This window comes from Nicotiana tabacum, chromosome 5, assembly GCF_000715075.1.
Source record: "Nicotiana tabacum cultivar K326 chromosome 5, ASM71507v2, whole genome shotgun sequence".
NCBI lineage: Eukaryota > Viridiplantae > Streptophyta > Magnoliopsida > Solanales > Solanaceae > Nicotiana > Nicotiana tabacum.
This window is the reverse complement of record NC_134084.1, coordinates 52,852,072-52,872,010: the sequence shown is the minus strand read 5'-3', so window position 1 is coordinate 52,872,010 and position 19,939 is coordinate 52,852,072. Positions and strand designations below refer to the sequence as shown.

The 19,939-nt window shown below is 37.9% G+C and overlaps 1 protein-coding gene and 1 long non-coding RNA gene across 2 annotated transcripts; both read right to left on the bottom strand.

The window, feature by feature from the left end:
• Window positions 1-8,538: 8,538 nt before the first annotated feature.
• On the bottom strand, window positions 8,539-10,237 carry LOC142180607 (uncharacterized). The gene is made up of 4 exons (XM_075252667.1): window positions 9,800-10,237; window positions 9,567-9,683; window positions 9,297-9,468; window positions 8,539-9,206 (listed from the first exon to the last, which is right to left on the bottom strand). The coding sequence occupies exons 2-4, from the start codon at window positions 9,609-9,611 to the stop codon at window positions 8,980-8,982; spliced, it is 444 nt and encodes a 147-aa protein (XP_075108768.1). The 5' UTR covers window positions 9,612-9,683; window positions 9,800-10,237; the 3' UTR covers window positions 8,539-8,979.
• Window positions 10,238-10,342: 105 nt separating this feature from the next.
• On the bottom strand, window positions 10,343-17,361 carry LOC142181153 (uncharacterized). Its single transcript, XR_012709532.1, has 3 exons — window positions 16,733-17,361; window positions 11,236-11,830; window positions 10,343-11,062 (listed from the first exon to the last, which is right to left on the bottom strand). It is a non-coding gene; the product is annotated as an uncharacterized LOC142181153 (long non-coding RNA).
• Window positions 17,362-19,939: the final 2,578 nt, after the last annotated feature.

Here is a 19,939-nt window from a genome sequence, read left to right as displayed (position 1 = left end):
ATTGATGACAATTGAATCAAACAGTGATGAATAATTTAAGGACTCAATTAAAAATATATTATTTTTAACATGAAATAGATTTTTACACTTAACAAAAGAGAACTACCAATTAAACTAGAATGTAAAGGTAAAGAACTGTACTAAAAGTGCAAACGATTAATATTTACTATAAAAAATTTAAAACTTTGTATAATAGTGTGTATACATATAGGTGTAATAATAAATTTAAAATAGCTACTCCTATATTCGGTTTGGTTCGGGTTTTTTTAATTAAAACCAAACCCAAACCAAATTTGATCGGTTTTTAAATTTCAAAACCAAAACCAAACCAAACCAAAAAGTATCGATTTTTTTGGTCAGTTTGGTTTGGTTTTCGGTTTGGTTCGGGTTTACGGATTTTTATGAACACCCCTAGGTTGTTGTTGTTGTTGTAAATTGACAAAAGTTTCTCAGTAAAAAATAAACCTAAATAGGACAAATTATTTGAAGAGAAACAAACATTGTCTTCATCACCACAACACTTAGAAAGCAATACACCAAAAATTTGATATGTCCTCATTTATTACATACAGTTCAAAGATTAATACACAATCACATAGATATAAGTATGCAAAAGAATAGAGAATTTGCTTATCTTAAATAGTCAATGAGAATTGCAGACTTGAAGAGGTAGGGGTGGGGAGAGGGGAGATGGGAAGGAGGGTTAGGTTGAATACTTGAGGCAATGAGTACCGATATAATGGTTTTGTTCTAAAAAGGAATATTTTAAGGATAAAATAGTAAAAATCTTGGTCAAACTTAAAGTGTTTATAAGCTAAAAATTCATAAGTTGTGGGTGACCAGCTTATGTCATTTGGCTTATTTTTGACTTATAAGCACTTGGCTTATAAGCACTTTTAACTTTACCAAACATGTAGATAAGCCGAAAAGTGCTTATAAGCTAGTTTGACCAGCTTACAAGCTTAGCCAAACACCCTCTAAGGTAGGCGCGATAATGTTGGATCCTATCTGAATGAGTATGATTTATTTAAAAAATATATTTAATTAGTGAAATTATAGGGAAAATTTCATATTAAAATAACTGGGTTGCCTACTTTTCAACTTTATAGCCCATATTTCAATTTACAATTGAGTATCCCAAAAATAACAGGCACATATCCGAAAAAGGGGCGTTATTTTCGTTTTTTGGGACTCAGAAGGGGGATTTTGTATCTTTCAGCGAGATTTTCTCTCATTCTTTCCATTCTTCTTCCCCAAATCTACAAAAACGCGATTTTGCAGTCAATGCAACTCCAAAAACCTTAGAAATTATTCTTCTTCTCGAATTAACAGCAAATCAAACACGAAAAGTGAAATTTTTTTGCTGCAATCAGCGCAATTTTCATTTTTGCTGCAATTTTGATTTCAACTTTTTGTTCGATGGAGCTTTTTCCAGTTTACGTTCTTCATAGTGGTGAATGGGAAGAAAACAAGTTTATCAATTTCGTCAGCGATTGTGTAATAATCGAGTCGACATTCAGCTACAACAATTTAGTTGCAGCTATTTTGGAACAGATTAGGATCGATTGTGAGTTAAACACAATAGAGATTAACTTTCTCCCAAATGATGGTTTGCCACCGATCCTGATTTACAACGATACGGGTGTTAAGGTGTATATCGAACTAAAGAAGAAAAACTTGAATTTCACTGAATACCCGTTGTTTGTGACTGTGAAAGAGATTTATGATAATCGTTTTGTTGCAACAAGTTTCAGTTGTTTGGTTGCTACAAGTTCCAGTTGTTTGGTTGCTACAAGTTCCAATTCTATAGATGTATCCACAATTGATAACACTAAGATTATGCCTGATATCGAATTCATTCAAAACACGAAATTTAGTGAAAATACGGGTATAATAGATAATATATTGAACGAATTTGTGGAGGAGGATCAAGTTTATAAAGATAAAGAGACAGTTATGAATGTGATGAAGAACTTGACTGTACGCGAGAGGTTCCAATTCAAGGTGAAGAGATCAAGCACAACAAGGTATGGCAATAGTTGTATATTCTGTTATATGTATGTATAAATATGTATAAAGTAGTATATATTTGTATATAGGTATTAAAATTAGTATATATCTAGTTATGTTTTTGTATACAAGTGTATTTAGAAGTTGAATGATCTTTAATCCTAGGTATCACCTTATGTGTGTGGATGACAATTTTGCTTGGAGTTTCAAATCTTCTGACGTTTACAAGGCAAATATATTCAAGGTGAGAAGTTACAATAATAATCATACATGCGGCTATGGTGAAAGATACTTAACGCAACGGCAAGCTACTTCAGGTGTAATTGCTAGTATAGTCAAGGACAAGTATGTTAATCCAAAAAAAGTTTACACCGCAAATGATATAACACAGGACATACAAAAGCAGTACGGGATTGACGTGAGCTATATGAAAGCATGGAGAGCTAAGGAGATAGCAATGGCAATGATAAGAGGGAATCCGAGCGATTCATATAAGGAGTTGCCGAGGTATTTGTTTATGTTGGAGCATACAAATCCAGGAACGGTTACAAAGTTGCACAAATCAGAAAATGGATGCTTTCTTTATGTATATGTTTCCTTATATGCATCTATCAAGGGTTGGGAGCATTGCAGACCGATAATGGTTGTTGACAGAAGTTTCCTTAAAGCAGCATATAAGGGTACCATATTGACTGCTTGCACACAAGATGGAGCTGGTGAGTTGACTGCATCTACCTTGTTTCTGTAGTTTGTATAATGTTGTAGTTTCATGTATAAACGTGAATAGGATTTCAGAGCTGCTGTTTTTATAAAATTTGCAGTATGTATAAAGTTGTATAATCGTGTATAACTGTGTATAAGATTTGTATAATTGTCTGAATCCTAATATCTATTTTGTATAAACAGGAAAAATCCTTCCACTTGCATATGCAATTGTAGATTCAGAGAATAATAAATCTTGGGAGTGGTTCTTCATCCAGATAAAGGGTACTTTTGGTGTTAGGGAAGGGATTGTCACGACCCTAAACTCGGATCCGGTCGTGATGGTGCCTCTCGTGAAGACACGGCCAGCTGACATATTCCCACTTTATTTTAAGCAATTAAAATAATAAGTATTGAGTCTTTAACATGATAAACTCCCAAATAAGCAGTGAACAGTACAACTTGCGAAAAACAAAACCAACACAGCCCGACATCGAGGTGTCACCAATCATGAGCATCTATCAATATACTGTAAGTCTGAAGAGTCTACATAGTCTAATACAAAGCTAAAACAGAGAAAATGAGAGAAGGGAAGAAGCTCTGGGCTGCAAACGTCGGCAGCTACCTAGAGAATCTCCGAATCCGCCTGAGCTGGAAAGATCACACTCGCTAGCGGGACCTGAAGCGCCCGAATCTGCACAAGGGGTGTAACGAGTAAAGTGAGTACTCCAACTCAGTGAGTAATAATAATAAATACAGACTGACTAATAAGAAATCACGTAAAGCACATTACAGGCTATAAGAAGCAGTAAAAGCCAGTAAAAGTAATGAAATAGTGAAAATATGCAAGTCAATTTAGTTCAGTTTAAGCTTCTTAAAGTGCCTTTTTAAACAGTTAAGCAAGTAACAGACATGCAACTAGAAAAGGTAAACACATAAAGAACCGTCCGTCGGGCACAATACCGACAAAATCAGCCCCTCGGGCAACACACGGAACAATATCAGCCCTTCGGACTCTATCTCATATCACAATGGGTATTTGCACTCACTGTGGGTGTGCAAACTCCTGGAGGGGCCCCTTACGGCCCAAGCGCAATATCAAGTCATCTCGTGGCATCATCACTAGGCTCTCGGCCTCATTCAAGTCACCTCGTGGCGTACAAATCTCAGACCCTCGACCTCATAATCATAATCCGTGTTTCCTCACAACATAGGCCCTCAGCCTTACTCAGTCAGAATCTCACAAGCCACTCGGACAACAGTAAAACATGGTGCTCAGCCCAAAATGTCATTTAAAATCTCATTTAAGTGTTAAAGCAGAGTAAACATGGCTGAGTTATGAAGACAGTAGAATATAGCATGACTGAGTTCAAGTATAAAGTCAAAACAGTAAGTAAATATCAATAAAAATCTCATAAGGGTTCAAATAGTTGGCACGAGGCCCAAGTATGACATTCAGCCCAAAACATAATGATAGCAAAAGCTTTTAGTCAAATACATGGTAAAACAATCATTCGGGATGGACTAAGTCACAATCCCCAACAATGCACGACCCTATGCTCGTCATCTAGCGTGTGTGTCACCTCAATATAGCACAACGATGTGCAATCCGGGGTTTCATACCCTTAGGACAACATTTACAATCATTACTCACCTCGATCCGGTCCAAACTCTAGCCCGTGATGCCTTTGCCCTTTCGAATCGACCTCCAGATGCTCCAAATCTAACCAAAATCAGTACATAACTATTAAAATATGCCAAGGGAACAAATCCTACTCGAAAATATCCAATTTATATAAAAATTCCCGAAATTTCTCAAACTCGGCCCCTGGGCCCACATCTCAGAATCTGATAAAAGTCACATCAATAGAATCCTCATCCTCTTACGAGTCTATACATACCAAGAACATCAAAATTGGACCCCAATTGTCCCCTCAAATTCCTAATTTACACTCGCTAAAATCAAGCCCTAATTCCCCAATTTTAGGCTTTAATTTCCACATATTTCATGATTAAACAAGTAAGAATCAACATAGGATCGAGTATAGAGTTCAAAAATCTTACCTCCAAGTGTTTCCCTTCGATTCCCTCTTCAATCCTTCTCAAAAACTCCAAAAATTGTTCAATAATGGAGAAAATAAACCAAAAATCGTGAAACCCACTTTTAAACATTCTGCCTCAGGTAAAATTTCCTTCTTCGCGAACGCGATTGCACTCTCGCGTTCGCGTAGACAAAATTCACTGCCTCTACATTTTTCCTTTGTAAACGCGGATGATTCCACGTGAACGCGATGCTTCACCATACCAGCCTTTCGCGAACGCATAACACAAGGGCCTGGGGTGCCCAACGACCTTACTCCTCTTTGCGAACGCGACCCCAGTCACGCGTCCGCTATACACATGAAGCCTTCACTTTCACATTTGCGTCCTCTTCCTCGCGAATGCGTAGAACAAAAATATCATCACACAAAAACACCTTTTGCGAACGCGAGTCCCTGACCACGAACGCGCAGAACAAATCGTCTGCAACAAAAACCAGCAAAAACTGCCAAGTCCAAAGTCCAAAATTGACCCGTTTAACCATCCAAAACTCACCTCGGGACCTCAACCAAACATGACAACATATCCTATAACTTCATTCTAACTTGTCCCAATCTTTGGAATGCTTAAAACAACATCAAAACACCAAAATCACATCGGATTCAAGCCTAAGAATCCCAAGAACTTCTAGATTCCGCTTTTGATCAAAAAGCCTACCAAACCTCGTCCGAATGACCTGGAATTTTGCACACACATCACAAATGACACAACGGACCTACTTCAACTTCCAGAATTCCATTCCGACCCTTATATCAAAATCTCGCCTATCAACCGGAAATTACCAAAATCTCAATTTCGCCAATTCAAGCCTAAACCTTCCACGGACCTCCAAAACACATTCTGATCACGCTCCTAAGTCCCAAATCACCTAAAGGAGCTAACCAAATCATAAAAATTCCGATCTGAGATCATATACCAACAAGTCAAATCTTGGTAAAACCTTTTAAATTTTAAACTTCAAATTGAGGACTGCTCTTTTAAATTCATTCTGATTACCCTGAAAAACCAAAATCAACGATTCACATAAGTCATAATGTATCACACGGGGCTAGTCATGCCCGAGAACTAGCGAGTGAAGTGCAAAAGCTCAAAATGACCGGTCGAGTCATTACAGGGATGTGTATAGTTTTAGATAGAAATGAAAGCATCTTCAATGCCACAAAAGCTGTGTACCCAGAAGTACCACATTGTATTTACATGTTTCACTTGTGGCAGAATGTCAAGTGCACATTCAATAAACATCACAAACAATTGAAGGATATCTTCTTTGTTTTGGCTAGAGCTTACACGATAGAGAAATTTGACTACCATATGATAGAGATGTGCAAATTGATCCGAGGGTGCAGCCTTACTTGTTCAAAATTAGCTACAAAAGGTGGTCTAGGGCATACTCCAAAGTGAAAAGGTTGATGGTAATGACTTCCAATATTGCAGAGTCAATGAATGCAGCAAACAAAGATGCTAGAGAGTTACCAGTAATGCGATTGTTGGAGTACATGGCAAATTTGCTACGACAATGGAACAACAAAAATAGAGAAAGTGCAATGGAGACATCTACAGAGCTTGGCAAAAAGTACGACAAACTTCTTCAGGAAAATCTGATTGCATCGAAGCAAATGACGGTAAAACAAATCAAAAATAATGATGCATGGCACTACTGACTTGCATTTTACTGCTTGTATAAGGATGCATAACTCTGTATAATAATGTATAATGTGGTTTAACTTTTTTTTAAAGAAAACTTTTGCAGGTGAGGCCTGCTGCGGAGTAGTTATATACTGTGCTTGAAGGGGTAAGGCGAAACATAGTGTGCCTTGAAGAGGGAACATGCAGTTGCAATAAATTTCAAATGGATGAACTTCCATGTCCGCATGCTTGGGTGGTTTTGAATAACCAACAGCTGAAACCTGGCTAATATTGTTCTTTTTACTACAAGAAGGATAACCTCCTTAGAACTTATGAATTTCCAGTGAATCCGATGCCAAATGAGAGTTTATGGGTAATTCCAATAGAGGTGCTAGAAGATGTGGTCCTACCACCTAAATGGAGAAGGAATGTAGGAAGGCCAAGAAAGGAAAGACTCAAACCTGCTTCAGAGAGAGTCTAAGAGGGTGTTTTCATGTTCTGTGTGTGGACAAAATGGTCAATAGAAAAACATGTAGGAATCGACCAAAATAAATAGTTGGAAACATAACACTTCCTATTACATATGTTGTCATGTTGAGGACTTAAGTTTCACAAACAATAGAGTTACAAATATTGAGTAGTTAAGTTTCACAAACATTTGAGGTACATATGCCAATAAAGAATTACAATTTACACTATATGTTGCAATTACGTTAAATATGTTTCATTATACATGTTTTGATTATCCAATAATAGTGTGTTGTTGTTTTTAATAGTGCTAAATATTTTGATAGATTGTACAAATGCAAATCAGAACTGCAAACAGTCAATGTTATTATATGTATACAGATGTATAAATGAGAGTATATGGTTGTATAAAATTGTATAACTATGTATATTATTGTATACATATGTATAAACCCTGCAACATTAACAAAACTGCAACAATAACGAAAGTAAATACTTTGTTAAAGGACAAAAGCAACTGAAATATTCATTAAAATGTAATTCATTCACAACCACAATGTGTAATGACTACCACAAATTACACAAAAATAAAAACATCTATAATATCCTTTAATGTTATCTCACAAATAGCATAATAGTACTTAGACAAAACTAGGCAACAACTCTTGATACATAGCAAAACTACATTAAAATGAAAAAAACAGAACTACTTTCTCGGTCGTCCCCTTTTCCTGAAAAGTCTCCCTGTGATTTCATCACCACTAATTGCACCGGACTGTTGTTTTTTCCTTCCATAATCCCAGAACAGAGATCCCTGCCTGGTGCGAAATGTCTCAATGTCAAAATTATCTTTTTGAATTTCCTTACCCAGGATGAAATACTCAGCAAAACCAGTAACAAAAGCACCACAATCACTATAATTAAAAAAATTAGATTCTCTGTACGTTACTGTAAATAGGTACACTAATAGTAAAATAGTAAAATAATTGAGATTAACCTACCATTTGATCTGTTGTGGCACATTATTAACTAGATTAATTTGTAAAGCATCAGCATGTGATTTATCGGGATATGCACCATTGTTCCAATCAATGCCCTTCTTCTCGACATAAAAATCAGAACTCTTCAAGAATTGAGGTATCAAATGCATAAGGTAATGTAGCATCCAAAGCAAGTCTATCATTAATAGCTCCGCGGTTAGAGTCATAAATGTGGATGCACCTATCTATGAACGTAAACAACCCCAAAACCCAATGGCCCAATTTTGCTCTTTCGCGCTTCACATAGATAAGGAATAAGACGTGTACAACAGTGTGCCACGCTACATTTGCATCACAATAAGACCCTCTAATGTACTCTTCTATCTCATGTCCTTCAGGAATCACTGAAGGATCTTGATTCACTTTGAAATCCTTATACAGGGAGTTGATTTTGTTACCAAAGGCAAAGTCGGTTTTAGTAAATCGCATGGCAACGTTCGGCCCATATTTTCCCCTCTTCATCAAATAATAAAGGAGGACATCCAAGTGCTGAGAAAAGAAATAAAATAAAACAACCATCACTACTAGATTTTTTAAATATACGAATTTATACGCTATTATACAGAGTTATACATATTTATACAAGGTTATACAATCTTATACCGTGATTATACAAAGTTATGTATACACTATGGGGGTCTCAAACAGTAAATATACGCAACAAATAAAAAAGGCATTAGGACAGAAAGTTATTAAATACCATGTCAATCAAAGGTCGACCATAATACACGAGTGAGTGGAACCAATCCTTCGTGGTCACATGACACGAGCCAAAAGTAAAAGCTTCCGCAAGCTTATTTACTTCATCGGTATAAATATTTTTGGCACTTCAATTCATACAAAACAAAAAGTAATCAGAACTACCTTCATTGACAAGTATAAAATCAGAACATGAAAGCTTACAGAAAGTTAAGATGCCTTCGCCTCGTATCCACCCCATTATCAACAAACGCGTAAAACTCTTTGGCCAATGGTGACAAGGGATCAAAATCATCAATTTCGATCGTGAAAGGATGTCTGATATAAAAATGAGCTAGTGCACCGATCCTGATGCCCCCGAATAAAAAACTGGCAAATATGGAGATTTAGCATATTTTCCTGGTATTTTCTGTCGAACCAACTGTTCAGGAGAAATGTAATCCTCTTCTACATCTATGATGAGTGGTCTGTGAAGCACATTTTGGGACATCAGTAGTGTAGCTAAATCTTCATCGCTAATGTCATCCCAAAATGTATCATCCTTGACATCACCTTCTGCCCCTTAGACAAAGAAAACCAATAATAAAAACTTTTCAAAATGAAGAAAAGAAAAATCAGACAAAAAAAGAAAATAAAATGTAGAACGAATACCATGATCAACACCATCAGTGACTCCCTCGTTTGCTTTGACACCTAAATCTGTTTGGTCAGCTAGCGTGTTATATTGATTCACTTGATCGACAAAGTCAGGAACAACATCATATTGATAGCCATCAAATTCGCCGAGACCAGATGTATTTTCATCAGACACGCACTGATGAATCTAATAAAAAATAATAGAAAGAGAAGGCATAATTATTGAGTGATGATTCAAAGAAGGCATAACTGTTGACTGATTTGGTTTTATCAGTAAAACATTACCTTGAAATCAGGAACCTCTTCCCTCGTTTGCTTGGTTTCCTTCATGTTCAGAAAACTGAACACTTTTTCAAAGGAAGAAACTACATAACTATTGAGTGTCGTAACTGTATCAGTCAACTAAAACAAAAAACAACAAAAACAACAAAAGTAAATCAACAACCATGTTTATAACCAAAAAATCATGTATATACAAAAAGTACAGATAAACTATAGAAAAGCTAAAGCTCCAGTACTTTTCCAGCAACACTCCTCAACTTCTCAACTTCAACATTCAACAGATCAATGCGCACCGAAGGATTATAACTCGGATTAGGCCGGCGCTGTGTATTCTGAGGATAAGGTCGTTTAGACTGTTGCTTCGTATTCTGAAGATAAGGTCATTTAGACTGTTGCTCCATATTCTGAGGACAATATGGAGATGTAAAGACAGAATTATCAGTGTGAAAGGCAAGCACCTCCCCTGATGCAATATCATCGGCATTAACTTCAAAAAGCGTGGCGATGTTCAGAGTTGACATCTCTTCACAAGTAGGGGAAATGTTCGTATATGTCAACTACAATAACAAAAACTGGATTACAATAATAGAAAAAGGAAATTGTGATATATTCATAAGTATACATACTTACAAAAAAACTGAAATCATATATGAAGAAGTATTATGGTACAAAATGTTTACTAGGTCGATACTAGATATGTTCACCCCGTTAGTCAAATCCGTATATTTTGGAGTTTCAGTGACTTTCCAATTAAGAATGCGCGGCACATTTGTGCCAACGCGAACAATTAGATGCTTGTCAACCATAGAGCAACACTCAAAAAATCATATTTGTAACGCAAGTGGCAAACCTCCGAGCCTATACATTGTCAAATAGTCACACTGTCTGTCCCTCATTGTCTTTAAAATATCTTCAAATGACTTTTTTTCCCAAGCATATGTCTGATATTGACCACTTTCAATGATATCAAAATCATCTTTGTTGATACCATGATTATTGGCATCTGAGAATATGAAATGATGGACAAACACCATCAAGGCCATCTTGAACGCATCTTCGTCCGACTTCCAGTCATTTTTCTTGAAGCGATCAAGAAGTTGCCCCCTCATTATAGCCTTTTTTCAATCTCCTAGAAAATGCTCTTTTAGCAACCTATTGACATCTGGTTTGTCATAGAAAGTGGCATCTTCTTCTACACACTTCAAATCAGTGATAACAACAAACTCTTCAATGCCAAAACGCAGCAAACAACCATTAATTTTAACCCACAACTCCCTTTCCCGCCCTGGGACGACTTCTCTCAATAGTATATAATGAATAAGTTGATTTTGAATTTCAAATTAAGGCAGGTCCAAGAAGTACCCAAAACAACTAGCACAGAACATTTGAAGGTGCGTGTCAGTCAAACATTGCTTCAAAATACTAACAATATCAGTCTCGGTATGGGAACTAATCTTGTTGTGGAAATGATCAACTGGTTGTATATAAAAGTCTCCAACCTTGCATATGGAAAAATAACAAGAAAGAAATCAGGAACAAAAACTATACTAAAATATTGTATAAACATGTATAAATCAGTGTAGCAGTACTTGTATAAATATGTTAAACAACTGTACAACTTTGTATGAAATTGTATCAGCATGTATAAAATTAATAGCAACACAGGGAATACCTTTAGCTTAGCTTTTCTCTCATTCAATTTGCGGCGAATAGCAATCCTTTGTTCTTTGGATATGCAATCAAGACCACTCTCACCATCGTACTTGATCTTTTCTTTTTCGATTTAACACTGGGACCTACATCATCTTCATTAACCAAATCAACTTTCTGATTTTCTTTGGAATTTTCATGTCTCCCACATTTCTTACTCCTTATTCTAATAATGTTAACTGGAGTAGGAGTATTACTCGTTTGCGAATGAGTCATTCGACTGCTCTCTTGTTGCGACTTTTTTGTAGGAGCAGGAGACTCAAAATCATCATCATCGGGAGCCTGGACATGTGCATTCGCTTCAGAATCAGGGGTTAAGGGCAAGTCCCTCAATGATTTAACTGGAGTAGGAGTATTCTTCGTTTGCGAACGAGTCATTCGACTGCTCTTTTGTTGAGATTTTTTTGGAGGAGCAGGACTGGGGCCTGGACATGCACATTAGCTTCAGAATCAGGGCTTGAGGGCAAGTCCCTCAATTTTTTCGCAAAATCGAACTTAACACCTTTTCCAACGACCTTCATACGACTTTTAGAAGCAGGTATTTTTGAACGTATTTTCTACAATAAAGCAAACAAAGCTTTAACAAAAGTGAAGACAAGTGAAGGAAAACACAAAAATCAAACAAAAAACAAAGGCCATGAACACAAAGCAGAGGCCAATTTTCCCAAATTGTAACAAAACTCAAAAATTAAATTCTACCCTAAAAGTCGAAAGCATGCAAACTAAAATATCAAGTTTAGGCCCAGAACAAAGATAGAGGGAACACAAAATCGAACGAAAAACACAACAACATTGTTAAGAAAATATTCAAAATCAAAAAAGCAAAAAAATTAAAATTAAAACAAAATTTAAAACCAAAACTGTGGTAAAAGCATAAAATGAAACAAAAATTGCCGGAAAATAAGATTGAAAGCTCAAAAAATTACTTGAGACCCAACAATGGAGGATGGTTGCCTTCGTCTCTGAGAAAAGCGTGAGAAAAAGAGAGAGAAAAAGAAATTTAAAAAGCAAAAACCGTTAATAATATTTGTGGGCTACCGGGTGAAAACAAAATTTCAAAACATATACAACCTGGGCTAAACTAGGTAAAGGCTTCAAATGTGGGCTATTTTCGAATGGGCTGTATGACCCAAGTGATATATGATATAATTTCTTCGAAATTATACTATACTAGTTTCTCCTTATGTTGTATCATGTAATAGGTGATTTGTAAATAATATTAATATTATTAAAACAAACTTTTGAGTAACAAAAATACATGAAAGATTAAAAGTACAAGTTTTTTGTGGATAATCAATGTGGATCGTAGTGTATATAGTGACTTCCTTGCCGAGGTCGGAATGATTGAATATTGTCTGAATCAAAGAAGATGTACAATTAAAGTTTAATTAAGTACATGTCATTTTTTATGAGGTATAAATATGTAATAAGCGTACTTCACCTAATACTTCTTTATAAACGATATCCCTGATGTATGTTTCCTTCCATCCGTTTCTGTTGCTTTGTTATGATCAGGACTCTTGTTATATACGTCGATATGCCTCTTAAAATTGCAACACAGTTGGTCATGTAAGAAAACATATTGTGATATACACTATTCGATATTGAAGATTGTTTAACCCTATTTTTTTTATCTTTATTGCAAAACGTAAACGTATAGGAAATTATTTTCCAATGGATTTGAAACAATATTATTCATATCTTGAAAGGAGAAAGTTGATTCTTGGCTTAAGCCATGCTTGATAGCATGTTAAGATTCACAAAAGCAGAACATCCCGGTAAATCACACAAGTAGAAAAAGATACAGGGAAAGCGGTAAATAGGGGATAGGGGCTAATACTCTCAAAACAACCGGCCGGGTCATTACATCCTCCCCCTTTTAAAATAATCATTCGTCCTCGAACGAGTATAGAGACATACCTGAAGTAGTGAAACGATGAGGATAACGGTTGCGCATATCATGCTCGGCCTCCCAAGTCGCCTCCTCGACCGACTGACCCCTCCACTGAACCTTCACTGAAGCGATGTTCTTTTACCTCAACTTTTGAACCTGCCTATCCAAAATAGCTACCGGCTCCTCAATATAAGATAGATCCTTGTCCAACTAGACTAAGTTGATATCCAACACATGAGACGGATCACCGTGATACTTTCGGAGCATCGAAACATGAAATACTAGATGAACTCCTGCTAGACTGGGAGGCAAGGCAAACTCATAAGCAACCTCCCCATCTTGCTGCAATACCTCGAATGGACCAATAAACCTTGGGCTCAACTTGCCCTTCTTCTCGAACCTCATAGCACCCTTCATGGGCGAAACTCGAAGCAAGACCCGCTCCCCAACCATGAATGCAACATTGCGAACCTTTCCATCCGCATAACACTTCTGTCTAGACTGGGCTGTGCAAAGTCGATTCTTAATCACTTTAACCTTCTCCAAGGCATCCTGAACTAGGTCTATACCCAAAAGCCTAGCCTCGCCCGGCTTGAACCAACCCACTGGAGATCGACACAATCTACCATACAAAGCCTCATACAGTGCCATCTGAATGCTCGACTGATAACTGTTGTTGTAGGCAAACTTCGCAAGTGGCAAGAGTCCTCAGGTCTGAAGCACAGTCCTCAGGTGCTACTCATGATCCTCCTGACTTTGGGAGTACACCATAATGTTGTCAATAAACACAATGACGAATGAGTCAAGATAGGGCCGAAATACACTGTGCATCAAATGCATAAATGCTGCTGGGGCATTGGTCATCCCAAATGACATCACAAGGAACTTGTAGTGACCATACCGAGTCCTGAAAGTAGTCTTCGGGATATCTAGCTCCCGAATCTTCAATTGATGATAACCTGGATGCAAGTCAATCTTAGAAAACACTCTGGTACCTTATAACTGATCAAATAGGTCATCAACACGAGGAAATGGATACATGTTCTTCACTATAACTTTGTTCAACTGGCGATAATCAATGCATATACACATAGAACCATCCTTCTTCTTCTTCACAAACAAGATTGGGGCACCCCAAGTGACACACTGGGTCGAATGAAGCCCTTATCAAGCAATTCCTGTAATTGTTCTTTCAATTCCTTCAACTCAAGAGGAACCATACGATATGGAGGAATAGAGACGCGCTAAGTGCCCGACAACAAATCAATACCAAAGTCAATATCTTTGTCGAGTGGCATGCCTGGAAGATCAACTGGAAATACATCGGGATAATCCCTCACTACTGGAACTGACTCAACTGTAGGAGTACCAATACTGACATCTCTCACATAAGCTAGATACGTGTCACAACCCTTCTCAACCATTCGTTGAGCTTTAAGAAATGAAATAACTCTACTGGAAGCATAATCTAAGGTACCTCTCCACTCTAACCGCGGTAATCCTGGCATAGCTAGAGTCACGGCCTTAACGTGACAATCAAGAATAGCATAATGGGGCAACAACTAGTCCATGCCCAAAATAATATCAAAGTCTACCATACTGAGCAATAATAAATCGGCTCTGGTCTCAAAACCACTAAGAACAACCAAACACGACCGATACACATGGTCAACAACAATAGAATCTCCCACAAGTGTAGACGCATAAACATGAGAACTCAATGAACCATGAGGTACGCCCAAATATAGGGCAAAATAAGAGGACACATAGGAATAAGTGGAGCCTGGATCAAATAAAACCGATGCATCTCTAAGGCAGACTGGAACAATACCTGTAATGACAGAGTCGGAAGCAACTGCCTATGTACGAGCAGGAAGAGCATAATATCTGTCCTGACTTCCCCTTCTAGGGCGACCTCTACCTCGAGCTGGCTGAGTAGGTGGAGTGCTAGCTGGTGCTGTAATCATAGCCTGAGGACCCGGTAGAGCACACGATGTCTGAGAAGTCTGTGGAGGTGGACCCCTCCTAAGTCTGGGTCAATCCCTCACCATATGGCGAGTGTCGCCACACTCAAAACAAGCTCTCGGAGGGCGTGGCTATTGTGGCTGGCTCGGGCCAGGTTTGTTGGACTGACTGCTAAAACCACCCCATGCAAGAGGTATATTAGATACTAGAGGTGCATAATAAGGCTCCTGGGTCCTAAGAGTAGCCGGAATACCACTGGCGGTTGGAAGTGTTAAATGAACATGGTGACTCACATAGCCCCTACCATAATGAAATGCAGTTGGGGGACGAGTATCACTATAAGTGCCAGACTCTCGAGATTTCTTGGCCTTCCTCTCCTCTCTCTCCCGAGCAAGAATGCCCTTCACTCTCCTAGCAATACTCACAAGCTGCTGGTACGAAATATCCATCTCCAACTCCTGGGCCATGCTAATCCTGATGCTGGGATGGAGCCCCTCGATAAACCTGTCATACCTCCTTTTTTACTACACCCGAGAGGGAATAAGGGAGTTTTTTCCAATTTAACTGATAATCGAAATGGAATTATTTTATTAAAAATTCAGAGTCGCCACTTGGGATAATTTATGATGTCCCAAGTCACCGATTTAAATCCCGTATCGAGGAAAGATTGACTCTGTTTCATAGTCCGCGAACACAGAAATCCGGGTAAGGAATTATGTTAACCCGGAAGAAGGTGTTAGACATTCCCGAGTTCCGTAGTTCTAGCACGGTCGCTCAACTATTATTGTTGGCCCAATTATCTAATTTAATTACACATTTTAATCCTACGTGCCCTATTAACTTTTTAGCCGCTTTTATTATTTCAAGAAATTTCAAGGTTATTTAAAACACATCGTAAGCCACGCTACATGAAATGCACCCGCAGTTCACGACACGCTTTATTTAACCTTGTTGGAAATTAGAATCCGGTCACATGAAATGCACCCCCGGATTTTAGCAATTAAGCGTCACAACTACGGCACGGGAACCGTACCCGTAACTATGACAATTTTATTATAAACGCACCTAGGGCAAACTACGAGTGTTTAAAGAGGTATTTTTCCATACCAAGTTAATGTTAATGTGATGGCCATGGATTATGGATTTTATTTGCGTATGGCACGCCTCAGAATCTTCTTTATGAAACCTTACCAAATCAACCCTATTGATAAGCAACAAATCTGTATCTACTTGTTATATAATTAATTATCCATGGATATACCAATTGAAATTAAACCAAGCTATTTATTAAACACTACACAACAAGGAATCGGCATAGTTGGTCAACGATTTCCAGCTACTAGCTTCAATAATAATAATCACAATATTAATCTTCCTTATTTTCAAACTAATTATGAAGTCAACAAAAGCTAATGAGCTATTTCCATAAGACAACAATAAACGCACAAAATGAAATTCTATACCAATAAATCAATATGGACCAACATAATTAAGATACCCATTTCCACAGCACAACAAACACCAAACTAAGCAAAATTTACAAATTAAGAAGTTAGACAATACTCTAATACATTCGCGGCTTAAACAATGAAAAGCTTACCAAAGGATGATCACTGTTCGAATCCTTGCCATCATAGACCTCAAGGATCTTGAAATTGCTTTCATTTAATGTATGGGAAATCAGTTGGTACAAAGTTTGGAATTCAAATATCCAAACGAACAAACAACCACAAATTGAAACCGCAACAACAATCAAAATCGTCTGAAACTATGGACTGTAATTCCGAACCTCGACGAACAGTGACGACCTCAGAACCGGACTTCAAACCTCAATTGAATCTCCATTTTTGGAACACCAAAAGCGAAATTAAAGGAAGGCAGAATTCTTGTGTGTTCGTTTTTCTTATTTTCCGTCTGAGAAACGTGAGTGTGTGCGTGTCGTGAACCGCGGTTCCTACACGATTTCCTACCTGAATTAAGTAGCCTCCCTTTTTAGCTCTTAGACATTAGTTCCTTTTTATTGATTTTTCCTTTTGCTGATCGTCTATCTTCACTCTCAGTCCTTAGGCATTTTTAGGTTAGCTTTTATAGAGGGTAGGGATCTAGGTTTTTTGTAGGGTTTTTTAGGTTAAGGGGTATGGGCCTAGAAATTATGGGCTAGGTCCGAAAATTAGGCCTAAAAATGGGTCGTTTAAGCCCGAATTTTATTCTTTCCCCACGAACGAGACTAAAAATGCGATCTCATTTATTAATTAGTCCTACTTAAGTAAAATAACTATTAAAATAAGACTGACCGTTAAAACAAATCTATTTTTGGTATTTTCAAGATTAAAAATGACTATAAAATATTAATGAAACTATTTTTGTAATTTTTATTTTCTTGTAATAAAATAAAGTAAAAGAGTCAAGATTAGTTGAAATAACAATATTAGGCCTAAATTAAATATTTACATGCTAAAATATAAAAAATCTTGGGGAGGGTCAAAAATCACATGTCTACAGCTGCCCCTCTTTGACTGGAAATATAAAGTATTTTCAGACAAAGAACGACTAGACAGGTTTTTTATCCGACCCTTATTTAAGGAGACCAAAACTAAGAGAAAGGGGAATGTGACCGAGCCCTGGTATCTGAGCTGCCTACATATCCTTGGCTATAAAGGAATCAGACCACGTGTAGTTCAGAAGTGAATTAGATGATGGAGTATACCGAGGTGGAGAGCCGGTCGAGGTGCCGTTCCTCTGAGGATACGGTCCGCGGTCCTGTTATTACATAAAAAATCAAAAAATGAAAAATACTAGCTAAGCCTGTCAACTACGAGTTGCAAGATTCCTATCTATAAGTCTTCTGAAGTTTGATCTTGAGTCTTGAATGGTTCTTCATGTAGACTTTAGATTCGAACCTTGGAACTTGTTAGCTACAGGTGCTAGCTCGTTCTTCTTTAGCTTTCCGAATCAAGACCGGACTTGTAGTGCTTGTGACGTCAACCATGACTTGAACAGTTCACATCTTTCATCTGCTTCTGCATTTGGATTCACTTCCCTTTTTTCTTTTCTTTCTCTTTTTTCTTTTTTTTTTTATTCTGGATTGTGACTGACTTCTGTTGATCATCTCGGACTGTTGACTCGCATTCTTGCCGCGAGCTTCTGCTACTTCTAACTTGAATTGAATTCTGAAATGATTTCCCTTATTCTCCAGGTGGGAGCCTGATTACCAACACTTGAACTGTCTTCCTTCGAAACTTGGACTGCCTTCTCTTTGTTCTCCAGGTGGGCGCCTGATTGCCAATACTTGTACTACTTTTCCCTTGACTCATTTTCCCTTTATTCTCCAGGTGGGCTCCTGATTGCTGAACTTGAATCGTCTTTCTTTGAACATTGCTGCTTTCCCTTTGTTCTCCAAGTGGGCTCCTGATTTCCAACACTTGTACTGCTTTTCCCTCGAAACTTGACTAGTTTTCCCTTTGTTCTCCAGGTGGGCTCCTAATTGCTGAACTTGAACCATCTTCCTTTGAACATTGATGCTTTTCCTTTGTTCTCCAGGTGGGCACCTGATTTCTAACACTTGAAATGCTTTTCCCTTGAATTGTTTTCCCTTTGTTCTCCAGGCGGGCTCCTGATTGCTGAACCTGAACCGTATTCCTTTGAACATTGCTGCTTTCCTTTGTTCTCCAGGCGGGCTCCTGATTACCAACATTTGCACTGTTTTTCCTTGAGACTTGAACTGTTTCCCTTTGTTCTCTAGGTGGGCTCCTGATTTCCATCACTTGAACTGTTTCTCCTCGAAACTTGAATTGCTTCCCTTTGTTCTCCAGGTGGGCGCCTCATTACCAACACTTGAATTGCTTTCCCTTTGTTCCCCAGATGGGCTCCTGATTTCCAACACTTGAACTGCTTTCCCTTTGTTCTCCAGGTGGGCTCCTGATTTCCAACACTTGAATTGTTTTCCCTTTGTTCTAGGTAGGCTCCTGATTTCCAATATTTGAACTGCTTTCCCTTTGTTCTCCAGGTGGGCTCCTGATTTCCAACACTTGAACTGCTTTCCCTTTGTTCTCCAGGTGGGTTCCTGATTACTGTCTTCCTTTGAACATTGCTGCTTTCCCTTTGTTCTCCATGTGGGATCCTGATTACCAACACTTTGACTTCTATTCCTTTCCTCTGAATCTTGGATTGTTTTCCCTTATTTGCGAGGTGGGCGCCTGATTGCGAAACCTCGAACTACTTCCTCTTGTGACTACTTTTCCTTTGAACTATCTTCCCTTGTTTCTTTAGGTGGGTGCCTGATTACTTGCCTGAACTGCTTTCTATTCTTGAAACTCGTGTTGTTTTCCTTTGCTCTCTAGGTGGACGCCTGCTTACAATAGAACAGACAAAACAAAAGAAATTTTTCTACTCCAGTTTGATATTGGGAACATCTGTGAGTGTTAATCGAATCTTGTTATCAAAAGAGCTATAAGAACTCAAAAGCTAAATCCCATTGTCCGGGAGGGTCCTGAAAATTTCAAATTAAATCTCATCTTAAGAGTGAAAACTTTAAAGCTAAACTATGTCTCCTAAAAGTAAAACTTTACACTAAATCTTGTTAACTATGAATGTCGTAAAATTTAACTAAAGACCATTATCGGGAGGATCCTGAGAACTCTAAATTAAATCCCATTATCCAGGAGGGTCCTGAAATTTTAAATTAAATCCCATTATCCAGGAGGGTCCTAAAAATTTTAAATTAAATCCCATTATCCAAGAGGGTCCTGAAAAGCCGAAAATGAACTTACCTGAGCCATGCTTTCTTCCTGGAGGATCTCTGCAAAAC